Raw genomic sequence first — 23,578 nt, forward strand, 5'->3', positions numbered from 1 at the left:
ACTAGCGATAGAAGGTAAGTCGTGAATGGGCTGATTGGATGATGCAAGAAAATAAACAGATAAACGATTGATTAGAAATGGGAAGTAAAGGCTATTGCAAAAAAAGTGAGCAAAACTAGTGATTGATGGATCAGGTACAGCAAAGTGAGACCGTGAATAGGTGAGTGGGATCAGTTTCATGCTTGGAGTTATTCAACATATATTTCTGAACCAACAGTTTTGTATAGAATAACTTAGCGCTTGGTAAGTAAAATTATTATTCAGCTAACCGCAGTTTCAAGTAGGGATATAAAGCTGGTACGGTGTTTTCGTAAGATGAGCTCTAGATCGCCTTGGGCGGCTGTATTTCCGGCAACAACGGCATCGGTCACCACGGAATCGAGCTCTTTGTAAGAAGTCCACAGTTTGCATTGTTCTGCAATGTTAAAGCAATAGACAAAATAAAAACCATAAAATTTTCTAAAATCAAACTTAAATATGCCTATTCCATGCTGTAAAGTGATACTCTGACGGAAACCACAATGGAAAACATTTGACAGTTGATGTAGTTGTCACAAATATTTTACATAAAATTCGAACTCGTCCAAAAAAGCTTGTAATAAATACATATAGTGAACAACTTATTCCAAACATTTATAACCAGAAAATTGTAAATGCAATACATATAACAAACAAATAGATTAGTCGTACCAGAATTCACCGAAACACGAGTTTTGCTGTTCGCGGCCATTGGGACTTTTGTCCTTCACCTCAGCAGGCTTTCATTCAGATGACTACGAAAACCTAGGGCGAACGGCCAATCACGTGATATTTTAAAACTGGAACTCTGACAACGTCGATGTTGGTCTTGGCATTAAAATTCATGTAAACAGTAAATTGTACTTTTGTGAGCTAGACGCCTGGTCTACAAGAGCAATCGAGTAGTACCTTCCTAAACATACGAAACTTTTAACTAAATAGGAGAGGTTAATAAAAGACAGAAATTATATTAAACCCTGTGACGAAATCAGAGCAACCCTAAGGACTGCACTAAATGTTTTAAATATGCCTTCAATTCGACAAGCTTTGATGTTGTTATTGTGTACAGGTGATGTATTTGGGATACATCGTATGATACTTTGTATTTTGGATAAAGGAAGAATTTAGTTATTAGTATCCATAGTCGGGCTAAAGTTAATGAACTGGTACATTCATCTAGAAAAAAGAACTTACAATGACAGAAATAGATAAAAATGTACCTCGTTACCTCGTAGAATACATCATACTGGACCACCTAGGGGTGTAAGGGGTATGCCTCATATGATAAATTAGGTTTTGCTTATTTTAATTCAGTTTTCTGAGTAGTTAATACAATATTAATGTTTGTTTGGTGTCAGTACAGGTAGAGTTAACCTGTTATATGTTGGCTCGTTCCTTTGAGCTCCCGCACTGTCCGTGGTAGGAAGCTATTGTGGTATGTATTTTTATTTGTCTTGTATGATAAACTTCAACTTATCGAAGTGTTGAATCTTCTAAATGCGTATTGCGTTGTTGGGTATTGTTGTTTCAAGCTACTCTTGTAATGACATTGAATAATATTTGCGTGTTTATGAAGAGTTTAGATGTTTGTTCTTGTTTCTATGATCTGCATGAGTTACACTACTAGTCCCAGTAAGTAAAGCTAAGAAGTTCACAAAAAATACATATATTTGCTATATGATTGAGATGGTCAATATATATCTGGTATCTATTGAATTACAGTAACATTATCGCATGAGTGATAGCAAAATCCAAAGTTTCAACAGTAAAAACATAAGTATAAAAAGTCCTTGCGAAGTTTTAAGAGTATTGTGCTTTCGCATGAGATGTTCAATTTTTATCTTTTTTCAAACTGCATAGACTAGTAAATAAAAAGTTGATGTATTTCTGATAATGTTTATTAAAAAAGTAGTGAAAGCATGGGAAGGTCATGACTCTTAATTTATTGACCAGCCCTTTTACTGCGATGAACCGCTACAAATTATTTATTTTTTCTTTGGGATAAGTTACCTAATTAATGGAGATCAAATTCAACAACTAATAGCATAACGTCTTTCAATCTAGTCACATTTAGCTTCGCATATAAATGCTTCAAATGAAAATGCTACATTTAAATGATTCACCTCTAAAAGCTTTTTCAACCTCAAAAGTTTCATACCCTAGGACACTTATATTTCGCTAGTATTTAGTTTCGTGAGTAGCATACAGAGTAAAATTTCGCTGGAACTTAATTTCGCAGCTCTTATGAGTGCGAAAATATAGTGATGTGAAAATAAATGCAGTGGAACAAATATTAGATTCCTCAGGTCCAGTTCACTGGTACGAAATATTTTTTTAATTTGGGACTACCGTACTGTTTGAACTATAAACCGCACCTCTATATAAGCTGCATGTGCTTTATTTTTCAAAAACGATAATAAAACAATACATAAGCCGCACCTTACTATAGGCCGCAGAACTAAGGACTGTGCTTTTTAATGTGGCAGCAACTTTGCCATTTAAAACGGAACAGTGCAGAACGGCACAGTTTCGTATTATCCGACGCTTGTTAACTTAGTGCCTAACAGGACAGTACCGTGAGGCATTGTTTCGTATTTTCTTTCACAGCTAGAAGTGCACTAATTGGAGATTCCCGTTAGTGCGCCCTAGCTGTGAAAGAAAAAGCCACAGTGATTAGCCGCACCCTTGTAGGCCTACCTATAAGCCGCATGGCTCAAATCATCAGAAAAAAGTAGCGGCTAATCGTCCGAAAAGTACGGTAGTTTGTATTTGTGAACCGCAGGTAGAAATGTGTAGACGAGATCAATAATGCAATTTGATTGCTTGCTGCAGTTTGTCTCCTGGACTATCAATGACGTCAAGGTCCTTGCCGCAGTGACTGATGTTGTACCAATATTAGAATTCAAGTATTTATAGCACGCGGTGGCCATGGCCCCGGGTTGTTATTGCTTTTGGTTGGTAATAAAATTCATCACCACAGTAATTATTATTCAATTTTATGACTTTCCCTACCAGACTGTCATCCTCATCAGTTACAAATTCAATGACTAAACTAATATCATCATCTTCTTCATTTGTCTAGGCTTTTCCAAAAAAAAACTTATTATCTTAATTTGTTTTGCCAAGCTCCTCAGTCGGTGTATTAGCTATAATGAGTTTAGCAAAACTTGCCCAATGAGCCAACCACACACGAAAATTGCCTGCATTTCTAATATGACGATTTTATTGTGAATATCAATGAAGAAATCCATTTATTTTCGCGTTTTCGCTCGTTCGTTATGATAGTTTAGTTTCGCTCATGAAATTTTCGCGAGAGGCTGTTGCCGCGAAAACGTGAAAGTTAGATGCCGTGAATACATAAGTGTCCTAGGGTATACTGATCTATCTTTGGTTGTATTGTATCTTCTGAAAACATTACATACTTCCTTTTCAAGACATCGCAACCTGGCTTTCAATATGCTCTCAGTTTTTGAACCTGCTCTCTTAACTGAATTTATTTTATTCTACTTGTTATTGTCATCAAAGTACGTGCAAACACTATGATTCACTTAAACTTATATGTTGTTCAATTATTTAGTGATTATTATCATTACTTCTTGAATGGCTGAAATTGCGGAAACGATAGTATAAAAGGTGTGGAATAGAGAAGCTGTCTAAACGAGTACGTTAGTTTCATATCTTGATTGGGGCTTTACAAAGGGACTGGTTTTTGCTCACGGGACAGATTTTTTTTGCTATGAACAGAGGCTACTTCAACATTTGTTTATTATTAAGAAAATAACAGTTACATACAACCAAGTGGTCCTTCTGTTAAATCAATCTAAAATATCTATATGCATCCAAGAAAACAATCATTACAGACAAACTAGTAGTCCTAGTAGGTAAAATCATTCTATTGCATTATACTTGTAGAAGGGCGAAGGATTTGTTTAGTCCTAATCTGCTGGTCTCACCCCTCACTTGATACTCTCGTTATACACAAACTACACAATATGTTCTATATAAAAAGAAATGATACAACTGCATCAAAATGTGTGAATTAAAATCTTTTTAGGTATTAAGAATAATTAAAGGCAAGATAACATAATAACTAATTATCTGCTCTATGTTCAAGCTAGTTGCAAACATAGCTTGTTTATTGCAGTCCTTTGTAATGGTGAAACTGGCTACAATTTTCTTGTCCTGGGCGACTGGGGAGGCCTGCCTATATCCCCTTACCGTACAGCCATTGAAAAAAATGTGGCTACAGGAATGAATATAATTGCGGGTGAAAGAAAGACACAGTTTCAAGTTGCGCTTGGAGACAATTTCTACTTTTCTGGTGTTGCTAATGTGGATGACAAACGCTTTCAGGTAATTGTCGATTTGTATGCTGCACAGCTCTTCTTTGCAGTTGACAGTAAAAACACTCACTCTACTGTTGTAGCTAGTAAGTCTCCAGGCTTATTTAATTATTATAAATATCTGATGAAAAGATTAAAATAGAAGATATTTTTTAAAGTAAAATTTGATAGTTTTTAAAATCACAGAATAGCACCAAAAATGTTTCAAATAAGCTTTTTTGACTCTTTGTTGGAATTCTGAATCAAAGTACCTTAGCCTTGTTCACTTCTCATCTAACATTAAGGTTATGACCAACATAAAAAATATTCATTTGTTAGTTAGAGTTAGTAACATATATTTTATGATAAAACTACAAGAAACTAACATAAAATTGATATGTTGGAAGCTTCCAAAGCCTAAAGATGACGCAGATGGGTTTAAGAGAATCAGTAAGCCAAATATATTAACACGGTTTAGCTCAGACGATAGCCATATCTCTGTACCACTTACAAGATACAAAGGCCCATCCCTTCAACAAGAATGTAGGCAATTTCACCAGTCAGCTACCATTGCTGGCCTAACTTATAACTGCTTTTCTCTCACTGTGTACACAGTTTGCATCTTTAACATGCTTTGCGTTTTGAAACTTCTATGCAGCTACCTAGAAATAAAAAAAACTAGCATATCATGTTAAAGTATTTGAAAGTATATGCTCTCAAAGCTGCAAACTCTATCTTCATGAATGACACTGTCATGCTACGAATATGGCATGCATCTCAAAAGCCATATTTCTATTTTTGAATAAATGAGGTGACACATGCTTCTGGTTTTTTCATTACAAGTTAAACTTAGATGAGACTCTTAAACTATTCTGATGGTAAGCTAACTATTGGCTTGCAGGAAACGTTTGAGCGAGTCTTTACGGGAGAAAATCTACAGACGCCATGGTACTTTGTAGCAGGAAATCACGATTGGAATGGAAATGTATCCGCGCAGATAGCATACACAGCTAAGTCTAAAAGATGGTATGTTGTTGTCTCTTCATATCGACTTTTATAATCTTTACTACAAAAGAGCAGTGTTTGTCTATCTGAAGCCACGGTTGAGGGGTGGAAAAGAATCGCGTCATGTGAGATTTGAACTCACAACTTTCACACGGTAGATCAATACTCTAACAATTGGCCAATCGACGGCTCGCTAGCATCTCCAAATCATTTTATGGATGTTGATTACCCTAGACTATCTCTCATGGCTTGTGACACTGCTAGGGTAGTAGTATTTTATTATACCAGTACCCTGGCAATCCAGGGTACTGTGAAAGAACATCAGGTGTGGTGATAAGCGTTGAGACAAAGTATCTGCAGAGTTATTTTGATAAGCCGGAAAGTGGTAGAGCGTAGAGTGTTGCTATTGCCCTACACTCTGTTGTTGTTACACTGTAGGGCTGCTAAGTTGAATGTCATGGGTTGAAATCCTGTGAGAAGCATTCTTTTATCACAACCTTTAACCTTCAGATAGACACGGCTCTAATTATAGTGAAGACAAGATGAATGCTCGACTTTGCCTGGATAATAAAAAAGGCTTTGAACAAAGAATTTATTTTTACTTAATATATACAGCATTTACCTTTACAACTTTTAAACTTCTAATCATGAGGAAAGTGCTCTTGTGCACTTCAAACAAATTAAGAGAAAAAATAAACAGTGAGTATTTGGAAGTGGGTGTACAAAAAGTTTTACTGTTGCAGCAAAAGTTTGTTGTATTCAAAGTTTTGATGGATGATACTGGTACCTCTTGATAGCGGCACATAAAATGAGATGTCAGACTGTCTTTGTCTGATACATTGTCTGACGAATGGGGAGAGAATGTAGAGGCAATTCCTACTCCAGAGAATACATTTGTTCACGGGAAAAGTATTTAGCTTTTACAGATTTACCAAAACCGGAGATGTGAATGTACCGGCGCATTTGATAATTACAAATTAAAAAATAGCTAGTGGTGAAAAGAAGTTGCTTTTAAAAGAATTTCTAAAAAATAGCACATGCAAAAGGTAGTATAGTAATAATTAATAATACAAAGGCATGTTTAGCGTGTGCGATTGTGAGGTCAATACACTGAGCTCGTTTCTGTTTATGTTGTGAAATGTATTTTTATTAAACAACATAGGCGAGTAAGATTTAACAATTTTTTTTAGTACAATGTATATGTACACTATTACTTGTATGAATAGTCTCGCATTTTAAGCCAGGCTGCATCCTATTGGCTAGATAAGATCACTAAAAGCTGTAATTAATTATGTTTACGCCGTTGCATTACTTCAGTTGCAAATATTGCACTTATATGCACGAATATATTGCACTTATTTGCAACTTTATACGCTGCATATATTGCACGGATATTGCACTTGCAAGTCCAGACGTTAGAATTATGCACAAGGAAAATAATTTATTAGCAAATGTCGCATAAACAAGCCTATATGGGAAGAACAATTGTACATTAATTAACCAAGTAATTAATATTTCTCTTTTCATTTATTTAACTGTTTTTTTAAATAGAGCAAGCAACTTCTTATGCTATCTTCTACAGCAGTTCACCACATTTTGGTCATCAAAATTGACAATAGTCTGTCGGTACAGACGGACTATTAAGTAAGTTTGATCAACGTCCTTTATGCAGTAATCTTTCGGCCGTGTCAGCTGGTATTACCAATAGAAAGATGAGTCCACTACCCATAACCAGCATTAGCAGCATTGTATACACAGCAGCTTACGAGTGGATAGGAAACCACATCTTGGAGGAGATTCAATATCAAGAGTATTATATATGTTATCTTTATTATTATGTAACTTTTTTTAATAAAAATATATCATAAAAAATTATATAATATAATCAAATTTATATAATACATTTTATATTATATAATAAATATATAATGAAATAAAAATTATAGAAAATTATTTTTTGTATAATTTAAAAGATTCAGTCTTAAGCCTGAGATCGAAATTTTACATCGATAGAATCTATGCTGCCAAATTCCTCATTCTAACATCTTAATAAACATGCGCTTCTATCACCCCTCATTTTCATCTATTCATATAAACTGTATATCAGGCTATGTCTAATAGAGTGGCCTGATAGCCACAGCCTGACCTAGATGGCAACAACAACATGCAATAGTCCTACAAGAGATAAAACTGTATGTGGAGGATGTTTACACTGCACATGCCTTTCCTTTTATAAAAGTTCATAGTCACACGCCTTTCTCTTTATAAAGGTTCACGGTCGCTCGCTTTTCCTTTTATAAAAGTTCATGGTCACATGCCTTTCCTTTTATAAAAGTTACAGTCATATGATTTCCTTTCATAAAAATTCAGCCACATGCCTTTGCGTTTATAAAAGTTCTCAGTCAATGAACTAATGCTTCCTTTAATCATTAATTCTAGTTTAAACTCACATCAAGTTCTATTCTTATGTTCAGGCGTTGAGAGTCGCGTTTAGAGGCATTCAGTGTTGTTTTTTGATGAATAGTTTAATAGATGACCTAGATCACACTTGAGTCAGAATGGCTGTCAATCTATCATTATAAATCTCACTGTTTGTTTGTCTTCTCGTCTTTGTCCCTGTGTCCAGTTATAGAGATTAAAGTCTAGCAATTGAAATACCAATTTGCATAGGATTTCAACTCGTGAAATTTAACTCCCAAGTCCACAAACAAGCGCCCATAACCACAAGGCTAAGCTGTTCTTATTATTACTAAGGCTCTTAGATGCAGGTATATCCTTATCGCGATTGCATACGCTAAATATGCACTTCTTATTATTATTATTAATATTACTCTTTACTATTGCCACTTTTCAGAAATCTTTCTGAAAGCTCATTTTCCTCACCATTACCCATCACCTATTTTTAATATGTAATTTTCAAATGTGCCATTTCAATTTCAAATGTGCTGTTACAGTCCTATTTTTGGTTTCAGTAAATCTGTAAAAGCTAAATGCTTTTCACGTGAACAAATGTATTATCTGGAGTAGGGAGTGCCTCTACATTCGCTCTCTGTTTGGTCAGACAAAGACAGTTCGATAACTCATTTTTACATTTGTACCAGTATTGAGAGGTGCCAGTATCGTCCATCAAAACTTTGAATACAGCGACCTTCTGCTGCAACAGTAACCTTCTTTATACACACACTCCCATGTACTCATGGTTTATTTTTCTCCTGACTTATTTGAACCTCTCAAAAGCACTTTTCTTATGCTATGAAGTTTAAAAGTTAGAATGGTAACTGTCGCATATGTAAAATAAAAATAAGTTGTCTGCGCAAAGACTTTTTATTGCCCTAGTAACGTTGGCCATTCAGCTAGTATATATATTATACTAGTTGAACACTAGTATAATATATATTATACTCTCTATATTCAATCATATATAGAGATGCAGAAGTTATCACTTATCTCTGAAATGGGATGTTGAAGCTTTGAGGGCCGAGCTATGGACTTTCACTTGTTTACAAACCTTATCTAAAGGTCCCTCTTTATTATCTCGTTGATATGAGTTAGTGGTGAACGAGCTTGATGTAGGAGTTCTCACTCGTCATCTAGCTTAACATTTGTACGGAAGGACTGTGGTCTCTATTCCCAATGTAGTTAGACTGCAGGGCAATAGGGTGTTGCTATTGCCCTACATTGTAGCACCTAATTGCTATTGCTCTACATTGTAGCACCTAATTGCTATTGCCCTACATTGTAGCACCTAATTGCTATTGCCTTACATTGTAGCACCTAATTGCTATTGCCCTACATTGTAGCACCTAATTGCTATTGCCCTACATTGTAGCACCTAATTGCTATTGCCCTACATTGTAGCACCTAATTGCTATTGCCCTACATTGTAGCACCTAATTGCTATTGCCCTACATTGTAGCACCTAATTGCTATTGCCCTACATTGTAGCACCTAATTGCTATTGCCCTACATTGTAGCACCTAATTGCTATTGCCCTACATTGTAGCACCTAATTGCTATTGCCCTACATTGTAGCACCTAATTGCTATTGCCCTACATTGTAGCACCTAATTGCTATTGCCCTACATTGTAGCACCTAATTGCTATTGCCCTACATTGTAGCACCTAATTGCTATTGCCCTACATTGTAGCACCTAATTGCTATTGCCCTACATTGTAGCACCTAATTGCTATTGCCCTACATTGTAGCACCTAATTGCTATTGCCCTACATTGTAGCACCTAATTGCTATTGCCCTACATTATAGCACCTAATTGCTATTGCCCTACATTGTAGCACCTAATTGCTATTGCCCTACATTGTAGCACCTAACTGCTATTGCCCTACATTGTAGCACCTAATTGCTATTGCCCTACATTGTAGCACCTAATTGCTATTGCCCTACATTATAGCACCTAATTGCTATTGCCCTACATTGTAGCACCTAATTGCTATTGCCTTACATTGTAGCACCTAATTGCTATTGCTCTACATTGTAGCACCTAATTGCTATTGCCCTACATTGTAGCACCTAATTGCTATTGCCCTACATTGTAGCACCTAATTGCTATTGCCTTACATTGTAGCACCTAATTGCTATTGCTCTACATTGTAGCACCTAATTGCTATTGCCCTACATTGTAGCACCTAATTGCTATTGCCTTACATTGTAGCACCTAATTGCTATTGCCCTACATTATAGCACCTAATTGCTATTGCCCTACATTGTAGCACCTAATTGCTATTGCCTTACATTGTAGCACCTAATTGCTATTGCCCTACATTATAGCACCTAATTGCTATTGCCCTACATTGTAGCACCTAATTGCTATTTCCCTACATTATAGCACCTAATTGCTATTGCCCTACATTGTAGCACCTAATTGCTATTGCCTTACATTGTAGCCCCTAACTGCTATTGCCCTACATTGTAGCACCTAATTGCTATTGCCTTACATTGTAGCACCTAATTGCTATTGCCCTACATTGTAGCACCTAATTGCTATTGCCCTACATTGTAGCACCTAATTGCTATTGCCCTACATTGTAGCACCTAATTGCTATTGCCCTACATTGTAGCACCTAATTGCTATTGCCTTACATTGTAGCACCTAATTGCTATTGCCCTACATTGTAGCACCTAATTGCTATTGCCCTACATTGTAGCACCTAATTGCTATTGCTCTACATTGTAGCACCTAATTGCTATTGCCCTACATTGTAGCACCTAATTGCTATTGCTCTACATTGTAGCACCTAATTGCTATTGCCCTACATTGTAGCCCCTAATTGCTATCGCCCTACATTATAGCACCTAATTGCTATTGCCCTACATTGTAGCACCTAATTGCTATTGCCTTACATTGTAGCACCTAATTGCTATTGCCTTACATTGTAGCCCCTAATTGCTATTGCCCTACATTATAGCACCTAATTGCTATTGCCCTACATTGTAGCACCTAATTGCTATTGCCTTACATTATAGCACCTAATTGCTATTGCTCTACATTGTAGCACCTAATTGCTATTGCCTTACATTGTAGCACCTAATTGCTATTGCCCTACATTGTAGCACCTAATTGCTATTGCCCTACATTGTAGCACCTAATTGCTATTGCCCTACATTATAGCACCTAATTGCTATTGCCCTACATTGTAGCACCTAATTGCTATTGCCTTACATTATAGCACCTAATTGCTATTGCTCTACATTGTAGCACCTAATTGCTATTGCCTTACATTGTAGCACCTAATTGCTATTGCCCTACATTGTAGCACCTAATTGCTATTGCCCTACATTGTAGCACCTAATTGCTATTGCCCTACATTGTAGCACCTAATTGCTATTGCTCTACATTGTAGCACCTAATTGCTATTGCCTTACATTGTAGCACCTAATTGCTATTGCCCTACATTGTAGCACCTAATTGCTATTGCTCTACATTGTAGCACCTAATTGCTATTGCCCTACATTGTAGCACCTAATTGCTATTGCTCTACATTGTAGCCCCTAACTGCTATTGCCTTACATTGTAGCACCTAATTGCTATTGCCCTACATTGTAGCACCTAATTGCTATTGCCCTACATTGTAGCACCTAATTGCTATTGCCCTACATTGTAGCACCTAATTGCTATTGCCCTACATTGTAGCACCTAATTGCTATTGCCCTACATTGTAGCACCTAATTGCTATTGCCCTACATTGTAGCACCTAATTGCTATTGCCCTACATTGTAGCACCTATTTGCTATTGCCCTACATTGTAGCACCTAATTGCTATTGCCCTACATTGTAGCACCTAATTGCTATTGCCTTACATTGTAGCCCCTAACTGCTATTGCCTTACATTGTAGCACCTAATTGCTATTGCCCTACATTGTAGCACCTAATTGCTATTGCCCTACATTGTAGCACCTAATTGCTATTGCCCTACATTGTAGCACCTAATTGCTATTGCCCTACATTGTAGCACCTAATTGCTATTGCCCTACATTGTAGCACCTAATTGCTATTGCCCTGCATTGTAGCACCTAATAGCTATTGCCCTACATTGTAGCACCTAATTGCTATTGCCCTACATTGTAGCACCTAATTGCTATTGCCCTACATTGTAGCACCTAATTGCTATTGCCCTACATTATAGCACCTAATTGCTATTGCCCTACATTGTAGCACCTAATTGCTATTGCCCTACATTGTAGCACCTAATTGCTATTGCCCTACATTGTAGCACCTAATTGCTATTGCCCTACATTATAGCACCTAATTGCTATTGCCCTACATTGTAGCCCCTAACTGCTATTGCCCTACATTGTAGCACCTAATTGCTATTGCCCTACATTGTAGCACCTAATTGCTATTGCCCTACATTGTAGCACCTAATTGCTATTGCCCTACATTGTGGCACCTAATTGCTATTGCCCTACATTATAGCACCTAATTGCTATTGCCCTACATTGTAGCACCTAACATTTGAAACATGAAATGTTAGGTGCTACAGAATCTGTTTTAGTGGTTACGATAATTTAGTTGTAAATGAAATGGAGAAAGTATAAACAGGAAAATGGATAAATGCAAGAATACAATTACATTGTAATAATAATGTAATAATTAATAATAATTCAATAATGTATATAATACACAATATAATAATACAATTAACAATATATATAGTAATATAATTATAAAATAAATATAATAGCAACAGGAAAGCATGTTCTCATGCTCCTACCTCATTTGAGGTTCTGAGTGAAAAAATTGAGATTTTATTAGGCTGCCATATGAAATGCTGCCATATGAAATGCTGCCATATGAAATGCTGCCATATGAAATGCTAACATATCAACTCTCCCTCTAAACTCTCCCGTTGTTGACTAACTCTTATCATCTTTGCATGAAACTTGCAGGAACTTCCCCGATTATTACTATACAAAAATGATGACATCTCAGGATGGGACGACTCTTCAGCTTGTTCTCCTAGACACTATTATGCTCTGTGGTCAGACTGAGAGTGACTTCAAAGATGAGCTACTGAAGCTCCTCGACAAGCAGGCCTCAGAGCAGCAGTGGGAGTGGATAGAGGAGACATTGGCTAGCAGCAAGTATGTACATGTATGTCAATGGTCACACGTGTCTGTGTGTATGTCTATGGTCACATGTGTTTGTGTGTATGTCTATGGTCACATGTCTCTGTGTGAATGTCTATGGCCACATGTGTCAGTGTGAATGTCTCTGAGTACAAGTTTTGATGTAAACTTGTGAGTGTGTTTGTGTGTGCGCGTATGCGTGGTCAGGATTTGTATAGATCTGTATACAAGTGTCAGTGTAAATGCGTACAAGTCTACACACATACACTGTATGTGTGTCTATGTGTGTAATTTTATTTGTTTATATGCACATAGGAGTACGCTAGCTTGTGTTTGGTCTCTTCCATCCATATAAACTGTAATGTTACAATTACATATTTATTATTTCCCTCAGATGCCAAATTTTCCGAAGGCAAAAACATATTCATTCGCTGTTTAGCTCATAATTTACATTTTTATGGTACAAATGAAAAAGGAACACCCTAATTCAGTTAAAAATCATATCTTGTGAAAAACGGGTCAAAAATAGGCTGGTTGTAACGCATCTTGTTTGTTTGCTCATTTATCTTCTCAGCAATGATTATCCCATATTGCTTCAGACAGCTATAATTGACTCAATAACTTGGTGAAACCAAGAGAATTCTTACAGAGCTTGTCATTTTTTGTGTCGAACTTCCTTGGATAAGTGATGAGGTCGTAAATCCGATATATATTTAATGTTAAATGGATCATAATAATACTAATCTTATCATGAGCTGTATATATACAATAGAAAACTTCAACCAGAGCTAGAAATAGTTTTTTAACATAACTTAGTAAAACATGTAATCTAGAAGTCTTCGACGTAGACCTTTTATGATTACTCATACTCTGGCAGTCTAGTGTATAGTACTAGTACCCTGGAAGTCTAGTGTACAGTATTAGTACCCTGGCAGTCTAGTGTACAGTACTAGTACCCTGGCAGTCTAGTGTACAGTACTAGTACCCTGGCAGTCTAGTGTACCGTACTAGTACCCTGGCAGTCTAGTGTACAGTACTAGTACCCTGGCAGTCTAGTGTACAGTACTAGTACCCTGGCAGTCTAGTGTACAGTACTAGTACCCTGGCAGTCTAGTGTACCGTGAGAGATGACCAGGTGTGCTGATAAGGTGCAGAGAGCAACTAAATGTACATGCATCTGCACAATGAGGTATTTAGAGTTGAAGTGTGCTCAACTACTCTGAAACACTAGAAGTGGTCAATAGGTGCCAGTGCTAGAGTGTCAGTCTACCTGGCTGAATGTCATAAGTTCGACTGTCATGTGTTGCAATGCTTTTTTCACACACCGCGGCTTCCTTTAGACAAGCGGATGGAAACGGCTGTTATTATAGCAAAGATTGTCTGTATTACTGGTGATTCGAGAACCTAATTCCTGCTTAGGTGGCAGATGCCTTTATTCACTAGGCTACAGAAGTACAGCCATGCATAACAAAAGTTTATCCATTTTAAGAATTGTTTTGTTAGTCAGAACTGTCACGTGTTAAGCAAATATTTTGATAAGAGCACACTGCAGCTCACTTAATTTGTTCTACAGGCTGAAAACATAAGGATGAATATTTGAGGTGATTACACAGGCTTAGCTTAAAAGCTAATCTATTATGTAAAAGTGTTTAGAAGCTAAGATGAATATATGAAAAGTGAGACAAATAAAGGAATAATCAATAAAAAACAGGTTTCTAATATAACTTTTCTTTACCTTAAAGACAGGTAACTGAAAGCATAACTAAAAGACAAATTGTGTGTAGAGATATTGGATAGAGTCGAAGGGCTAGTCAATTTGGACTGCAAAAATTTAAAATAGTTTATCATATCTGTATTATTTTTGGCTTTATGTTTGATATTTTTGACTTTTCACCCCATCCTACTTTGTCCCATTCACTCGACAAAGGTTTTCTTTTTTCAAATCACTTATTTTCCTCTTTGTGAGGGCTACTGGATGTCTTCATCTGTTCTCCAAAGGATCGACCCAAAGATATTTACTATATATGCTTGCTGTAATTCTACTAAAAGCATTTCTTTTTTCACCATTTTCTCTGATCCTTTTGGTATCCAACATTTTAAAACTGTACAAGGATGGTATGAAGCACTTTTAGAAATATCGGAGCTGATAGAATGGTAAAAAATCCACAGGAAGCAGAACTGCATACATGTGCTCCAGATGACAAAACTGCCATGTTTCAAAAATTTTGTGTGTAGTTGTCAGTCAAAAAAGGTTGTTTATTGTTTCTGTACTTTGTGAACATGTCCGTGTTCATAAGTTACATGTTCACAAGTACATGTTCACAAGTACATGTTCACAAGTACATGTTCACAAGCACATGTTCACAAGTGCATGTTCACAAATACATGTTCACAAGTACGTGTTCACAAGCACGTGTTCACAAGCATGTGTTCACAAATACATGTTCACAAGCACATGTTCACAAGTACATGTTCACAAGTACATGTTCACAAGCACATGTTCACAAGTACATGTTCACAAGTACATATTCACAAGCACGTGTTCACAAGTACATATTCACCAGCACATGTTCACAAGCACGTGTTCATAAGCACATGTTCACAAATACATGTTCACAATCATGTGTTCATAAGCACATGTTCACAAATACATGTTCACAAGCACAGGTTCACAAGTACATGTTCACAAGCACATGTTCACAAGTACATGTTCACAAGTACATGTTCACAAGCACATGTCCACAAGGACATGTTCACAAGTACATGTTCACAAGCACATGTGAATAAAATTGTGGGTTTTTAGGTAGATAAGTAACTTACTCTAACTTACTCCGATGGTTCTTAACTTACATACTTTTTAATTATATTTAAAGGCTCTATTTTTATTTTTCATTAGTCCTGCTATTTTTTAAAATTTACTGGAAGTTCAGAGTCTTGGACTTTACATCATGTGTCGGAAATTTTGTGTTGAAGCAATCATAAGTAGATGTCTGACTGCACACGCTGTCAGCACAACTCTGGATCAGTCAGTATTGGCCAATCATTCTTTGAGATCTAATTATTTAAATTTTCTTATGATCATTGGAATGATGTGATTAATATCCGTTTATTTAAATTAACGCACCGGCCTTGGATTGTTTCTCAGTATCAACTTTTCTTCTTACTATAGTGCAATTCTCAAACGCCTTTTTTCGTTTTACAAAACTTTCTGTCTCTATTTGTTCACCTCTGCTGTTTGTAGGGCTGATTATTTGTTGGTCGGAGGTCATTTTCCAGTCTATTCTATAGCTGAGCATGGGCCTACCGAGTGTCTGGTTCAGAGGCTACGTCCTTTGCTCCACAAGTACAATGTTACTGCTTACATTTCTGGACACGATCATAACAGCCAGGTAAGATTTTAAGTTATGCTAGACGATTAAACGCTGACCACACTGACTCACACTAGTAGGTGATGATTTACACTGGCTATGATCTCCTAGCGACGATGATCTCCTAGTGACGATGATCTCCTAGTGGCGATGATTAGTTTCACATAAGCCTAGCTCGCAATTCCTCATAAAACTAACTGATCGCAGGAGTTTTGTGTTTTTGACAATTGTAAACATGAAAACTCTGGCAAGACTTGAAAGTTTTAGGAGTTGCTACCTCCTGCGATAAGCTTGCTTTAACCAAAATTTCAAGAACACTATGAAGGTCTTAGGTTAGATCCTATTGGAAAATAATCTTGCAATATTGTTGCTTGATCTAAAAATATCCACCCACAATGCATTGCTTTTACTAGCACAAGTTCATTTCCATTTTGTCGCAAAAAGGTAAGCAACCAAATCACTCGCAGTTTGTTTGAAGGAACCTACAATTATCATAAGCTAAACATAACTGAGAATACATCACAGTTGAAATTGTATAAGAGGTTGACAGAAGAACGTTCAAATTGTAAAAAATATCATGCAGAACTAGAAATGGACAGAACGTCAACATAATATTCTTAAAAAACAATCAAAGGATAAAGGAGTAACAAACTACTACTGAACTTCGGTATAGACTATTAATGTCAATGAAGTTACCACTATAATCTTATACAGCATTTTTACAAATTGGAGATATAATATCTATATATAGATATAAGATCTATATATAGATATAAGATATATATATATCTATAAGATATATATAAGATATTTAGATATAAGATATATAGATATAACATATATAGATATCTATCTTATATCTATATATAGATATAAAATCTATATATATATATCTATATCAATATAAGATTTATATATAGATATAAGATATATAGATATATATCTATAAGATAGATATAAGATATGTAGATATAAGATATATAGATATAAGATATATAAATATAAGATATGTAGATATAACATATATAGATATATATAGATATATATCTATAAGATATGTAGATATAAGATATATAGATCTAAGATATATAAGATATAAGATAATAAATTTGGTCAGAAATCTATTAAAATCTGAATAAGCAGAAAAATTACTACCGGTAAAAGTTTCATATTACACAAAAGGTGTGTAACACTCATCAGATAAATGCTTAGTGAGGGCTATACATGAAATAAAAGCTCAGGTATTAGAAGCTAGATGGATAGGGTCTATTATGTAATGCTATTTCGTAAAAGATGTTTCTTAGAATGTCTACATGTAGATATTAGTTCACTTCGTTTTCTTTAGAGTTGCCTTCTCGGGTCTGTAAATGATGAAATATTTTTCCAAAGTACATAACTTGCAATTTCCGCTGTTTTTAGAGAAAGGCTTGGCGTGTGATAAAATTTTCCAGGTCATGTAGTAGTCGGTGCAGCTTTCTTTGAGTTCCCATATGTAGCTGGTTAGCTCGGTAGAGTGACGATTAGATACATCCTTGAATGTCGATTTGGGATGTTTATATCTTGTTTTGAAGCTGTTTTCGGTTAGCCCTACATATGTGGCTACAGGTTTTTGTTATCGGAGGTTGTTACACTTGCCTGGTATATCACTGACTTTGCTAGGCAATTGTCTGGTAATGGGCAGGTGTTCTTATTTCTGCAAATGCAGCCAGGATTAGTTGTTTCTTGATTGTTCAGTGATAGTAGCTTCTGATTGTGAGATTGTGGTCAGTTGAAAATTTTTCATCGATTAATTTGAAAAAAGTTTTCCCGATGTTAGTGTGTACGGTGTTGCTGTAAGGGGCGTTGTACCAGATTGCGTTTCTCTTTCTTTGTCTATTTCTTGCCTTTAGTTGTTGAGCTCTTGGTGAGGAGAATTCTAGCTTGTGTTGGTATCCTAGCTTGTGTTGGTATTCTAGCTCTTTGCTAATGCTTTCTGATAAATAGGGCAGCTTTGCTGAAGGCATTTTTATCTGATAAAATTTCTGAGTATTTTGTTAATTGCCAGTGGTATATTTTTAATGATGTTAAGCGGGTGGTTAGAATCTTTGTGAACATAGGTAATGGTGGTGTTTGGCTTAGTGTAGTGTGCGTACTTCCCGTTTTCCAGGTTTAGCGTTATGTCTAGGACATTTACTATTTTTCGTTGGCTTCTATTGTTATTTTTAGATCATGTAAGCTAAAGATAGCGCACAGGTCTTTTTTGATGTTTTCAACTTGGCGTGGTGTTGCATTTAAAGCTCCCAGACCATCGTCTTTATTTAGTCCAAATTTGTTCTGGTATATATTAGGTGTTTGGTATAAGGTGTATGCACCTACTAGCTCACGTGTTTCGGCGCCAACAAAACATGCCATAGTTACATCAAATAGATTTTGTGAAGTGTTCTTACCTCATGTCTGTCCTTTATTATACACAACTGATTTCTTTGTGTGTAGTATTATTGCCTTATCTCTCCCTGTTATGGTGGTGTAACCAGCGGCAAATTCTAGAGCCGACAGCAGTAGTTTTTCTGATATCGAAGGGTAGAATTCAATGGCGTCGAAGCTGATGAATGTATGTCCGCTCTTGTTGGGGATTTCCTTGAACCATGTATAGCCCTCACTAAGCATTTTATTTGATGAGTGTCACACACCTTTTGTGTAATATGAAACTTTTAGTAATTTTTATGCTTAGTCAAATTTTAATAAATTTCTTACCAAATTTATAGTAAGCTCTACTTTGGTATCGAGCATTTTATGTTGACTTTTAGCCTATACTTTATTGTAGATATATAGATATAAAATATATAAGGTAGATATATGATAGATATAAGATATATAGATATAAAATATATAAGGTAGATATATGATATATATAGATATAAGATATATAGATATAAAATATATAGATATAAGATATATAGACATAAGATATATAGACAAGATATTTAGATATAAGGTATATGGATATAAAATATATAGATATATAAGATATATAGATATAAAATATATATGTAGATATAAGATATATAGATATAAGATATATAGATATAAGATATATAGATATAAGATATATAGATATAAGATATATAGATATAGGATATATACACTAGATATAAGATATATAGATATAAGATATATAATAACAGAAAAAGGATTTCCTGTCATTCCATTTTAGTGCTTTTATTAGTTGATGATAATGAAAATACAGTTCTCTCTTTTTGTCATGCGCTTTCACTCATCACCTCTTACTTCTATGTTTCTTAGAGACTGAAGCCAGTTGCTTCAGCTGCCAAATGTGGCTTTTCATTCTTCTGAATTAAGTGGGAGCTATTTTTATTAAAACATTTCTGCGGTTCAAACTTCAAACATTTTGGATAACCAACACTTATGTATTTATTCGTTTGCATCTTTTCTCATGGTAACATCATTGTTTATGCAGGCTATATGAATCAAACTGTACAAACTTTTATGTGTATATATGTGTATATATATAAAGTCAAGACTGTAAAAAGGGAACTAAAAAAGGGATTAAGATTTCATGATATGTTTATTTAGAATTTGAACACATGCTGAGTGAAATCACCATGTGTGAGAGTTTGTGTGATACGCTTCAGCCCCATACCGTCCCGAGGGGAACTCGCCTAATGTGATAATAGGGCCGCTGTTCAAGCTGTAGTATGTCGGAACTCACTCAGTTTTAGATTGTAGTTTACACAGTTCACCCAATGACTTGAGTTTGATTTCGACTTTGAATATAGTTTTAGCAGTAGTGATGATGTGTGTACTCGTATTAGAACTTGTCCGATTAATTTTAATTGGCTGCTATTTAGAATTAGGTCAAAGACAGTAAACACCCCAACTAATTATGAACCACCGATTTTGTATTGTTCTAAATGGTTAATATTAGCAGGGTTTCAGAATTTTTCTATGGTTTTCAGATTTTTACTGAACTTATATGATACATATAGCAATCGGATTAGTCTGATTCAAGCAGCTGGTAAACACGATTCTGACTTCCATAGTTAATTGACAGGAAACATCACATGAGCCATCTCAATTGCTTAACTATATTTATCACATTTCACAGCACCTGGAAGATACTTCTTTCGGTACAACTATGAATTACTTCATTCTTGGCTCAGCTAACTTTGCCGACCCATCCGTTCAACACGCCAACAGCGTTCCTGCCAATTCTTCAAAGTTCCACAATGCTGATCTTGTGGGAGCCTTTGGTCTGTTTACCATGAGCAAAAGCCAGCTCGTTGTCACTGTTATTTCTGGAAAAAATTTGGAACTCTACCAAAAGGTCCTGCTCCCCAGGAATGTGAATTAATTTATGCTCTCCAAATAATACATCACATTCCACCCAGAGTTGTAGCGAATGAAAGGTTTTTGTTTTGATGAAAAGATTTTTTGAAAAGGCATTTCTAGTTTTAAATTTACACCGCTAAATTTTTATCAACTGAAATTTAATAAATCAAATAAGTATGGTTACGCTTTTAATCCTTTTGCTCAACGAAATAATAATATGTTTTAATGTGTTGTCGTTGTGATGTTGGCTATGGCTTTTGATCTATTTATCTGTTTTGATTTTATCTCTTTGCTATAAACCTCTCTCCAGGAAATCAATAGAGTTCATTAACATTTCGTTGAGTATTTAGATCTATTGGTGTGGCAGAGTTGGATGTTTATGTAGCATGAATATACACATTCCGTGTTTGCTGTTATAATATTATTATATATTGTATTATATAGTAATAATATTCCTTGTAGGCTAGAGTCATTGGAGCGGTTTTGCTGTTAACTCAGCAGTCTCGTTTAGGTTTACATTGAAACAATATTTACAAGGAATATTTGAGGTCATCGCTAATTAGAAAGCTCTTACCTGGCGTGAGCCATTATTAAATTTTAAACGAGCCATCTGAATGCGTGGAGAGATTATTATCATGAACTTTAGAGCTAAAACATCGATATGCCTCGGCTTGTTTTCACAGTAAAAAAGTTTTCACATTTTTCTCAATTTCTATAACTTCCCATATGACTGGATGGAATATTGCATAATCAGAGAAGTTTTGTCCAGTTGTATAATTTCTGTTTGATTGTAGTTATGCAAATGTGAGTCGAAATTCTCGTTCAATAGATGATTTTAATCTAAAACCAGCCAGTATACAAATATCCATGAAAGGTACGTCTCATGACTACACCCACATTTAGAAATTTACCAGCAAAAGCTGCGAGGTTAAACTCACCTTACTATAGAGATTTTATTTGTTTTTAATGATGTTCGTATGTCTGCGATAAAAATCCACTTTGATAGGTGAAAAAGTCTGGCATCGATCTATTTAACTAGAGTGTTTCCTTTAATTGGACTGTCTGTAATTATCTACCATAGGCAAAAGTTCAGTGGCTCCTTGTTGTTGGTCACTAAAAGGTATGAAGCCAGACAAAATCTACTACACGCGCTGGAATGCTCTGCCAGATACATACGGTTTTTACATAGACTGTTTTTTGAGGGGATAATTCTGATTGGAGTTACCTTTTTGAGCAGACCATAAAAGGAGAAAAACTCTGAAGCTTTTCACTCACAATCACAATGTGTGCACCACTGTTCTTTTGCTCAAACAGCAGTTCGTGCTGTCAATATACAAATGAATATTCACTCTAGATATAGAGAGCTTTTTTATTTATATATATAAATCTTAAAGCTTGTTGTTCATGTTCAGTTAGAGTGATTCAGACAAAAGTCGATCACCTTCCGTTCACAAGACAAGAAGCTAAGCCATTAGGCTACATGAGATGCATTGGATTCTTTAGGAATACAAGTCACTATGTAGGTTAAAGTACGTATAGCGATTCAGTGTTGCGAGCCGGTTCACACTATATCTCCGTATTTCGGCGTTGATGCCACAATACTTTGATGATCGTCAATGATGGCGATGTTCACACTATCACAAACCTATCCCGTTTGCATCAGGAAATACTCCATGACATAGTGTTTTCGTTTCTCTTTTTTAATTCGTGCAAAGAAACCTCTGTTTTTGCGTGCTAGAATCAAAAACTAGTCCTGCAGCGACTATCATGAACAGATATGAATAAATCACTCTGTTCGTGACCGCAAATTACCATCGTCGAAGTGGTTCACATTTGAAAGGCGGTCGCCAATGCTCAGCAAAATATCAGGAAAGTTGTACAGCTGCAAACTTTCCCAGCGTGTCTGCAATGCTTCGTCGATGCAATCAATTCACGGTTCACATAATCAACGATAGACGCCGACAGGGAAACGCTGACAAACGGCGCTATAGTGTGAACTGGCCTTGAAGCTTGCTTTCCTCGGCTCTTAATAGTAAGTTTAGCAATGTCAAGATGCCAGGTTAATAGCAAGTGTCAGGCAACTACATAAACTGCCACTGTTTATAAGCTATATTTCAATACCCGTGCAACACCGGACATTCAGCTAGTTCGGCATGTTATTGATAACAGTATGCACCAAATATTTTCCAATACTCGTAAGTGGCTGGTTATTGCAACTGCAATATATTCACTGGTAAATTTTTAGAATAAGAAATCAAGTCGGCGCACAGCTACTCGTATGATTAAATAGTACTGTATTCTATTTAAAGATACTCGGACAGCACTTGACGTAATTTTCCCTCTGAAACTGGCCACAAAACATTAAAAATTTATGGTGAACATTTTCAATTGGCTTCATTAGTTAAAAATTATAGTCAGTTTAAGATCTGAGCTTAACAGCATATAGAAGTATCAAAATCTATAACACAATTTAGGTTGAAATTTACTTTTACAACTGAAAAAATTATATTCTAGTTTTTAATGCAATAACAACATCCAGGCTAAACTTAACATTAAGTTTTTGTAGGAAAAGTTTGATGAATTTGAAAAAGATCAAGTTTGCCTAATGTAAAGTAAATTGTAAACAGCAACACTAGCCCACCTTTTATCTGCGCATAGAAATTATTCTGAAGTTTACCGACTGCAACCTCCGATGTTGATGACCTGAATCGTCCTATTACCAATTGGGCAGAAAAGTCTCATTATTAACTTGGAAGGTGTTGCTATCATTTACGTAGTTCTATGTCTGACGCATCTCCATTCCCCAAACTGCAGAAATCACAGGCCATAAACCTAATCTATAGCTATGCCTGGTCTTTATGGGTAATCGGAAAACTTGCAGCTTGATAGCTGCGGGTAGCTCTTTTTTAAAAATACTCAAAAGTTATCTCCACACGCATGGTTTTTAGCTA

At 35.8% G+C, this 23,578-nt stretch overlaps 2 protein-coding genes across 2 annotated transcripts in view; one reads left to right on the forward strand and one right to left on the reverse strand.

Moving 5' to 3' along the window:
* Positions 1-759, reverse strand: part of LOC137408828 (nuclear pore complex protein Nup205-like) — a 70,170-nt gene extending 69,411 nt beyond the window's left edge. Inside the window, exons 1-2 of the mRNA XM_068095408.1 lie at positions 691-759; positions 270-415 (exon numbers count right to left, since the gene is read on the reverse strand). Of these exons, the coding sequence (XP_067951509.1) occupies positions 270-415; positions 691-730 (186 nt within the window). The 5' untranslated portion in view covers positions 731-759. The remainder of the gene's footprint in view (positions 1-269; positions 416-690) is intronic.
* Positions 760-832: 73 nt separating this feature from the next.
* On the forward strand, positions 833-21,036 carry LOC137408337 (tartrate-resistant acid phosphatase type 5-like). Its single transcript, XM_068094830.1, has 6 exons — positions 833-1,087; positions 4,163-4,371; positions 5,242-5,366; positions 12,751-12,945; positions 16,172-16,319; positions 20,404-21,036. Exons 1-6 carry the CDS (start codon positions 1,045-1,047, stop codon positions 20,647-20,649), a joined length of 966 nt encoding a protein of 321 aa, XP_067950931.1. The 5' UTR covers positions 833-1,044; the 3' UTR covers positions 20,650-21,036.
* The last annotated feature ends 2,542 nt before the right edge of the window (positions 21,037-23,578 follow it).

This window comes from Watersipora subatra, chromosome 11, assembly GCF_963576615.1.
Source record: "Watersipora subatra chromosome 11, tzWatSuba1.1, whole genome shotgun sequence".
Taxonomy (NCBI): Eukaryota; Metazoa; Bryozoa; class Gymnolaemata; order Cheilostomatida; family Watersiporidae; genus Watersipora; species Watersipora subatra.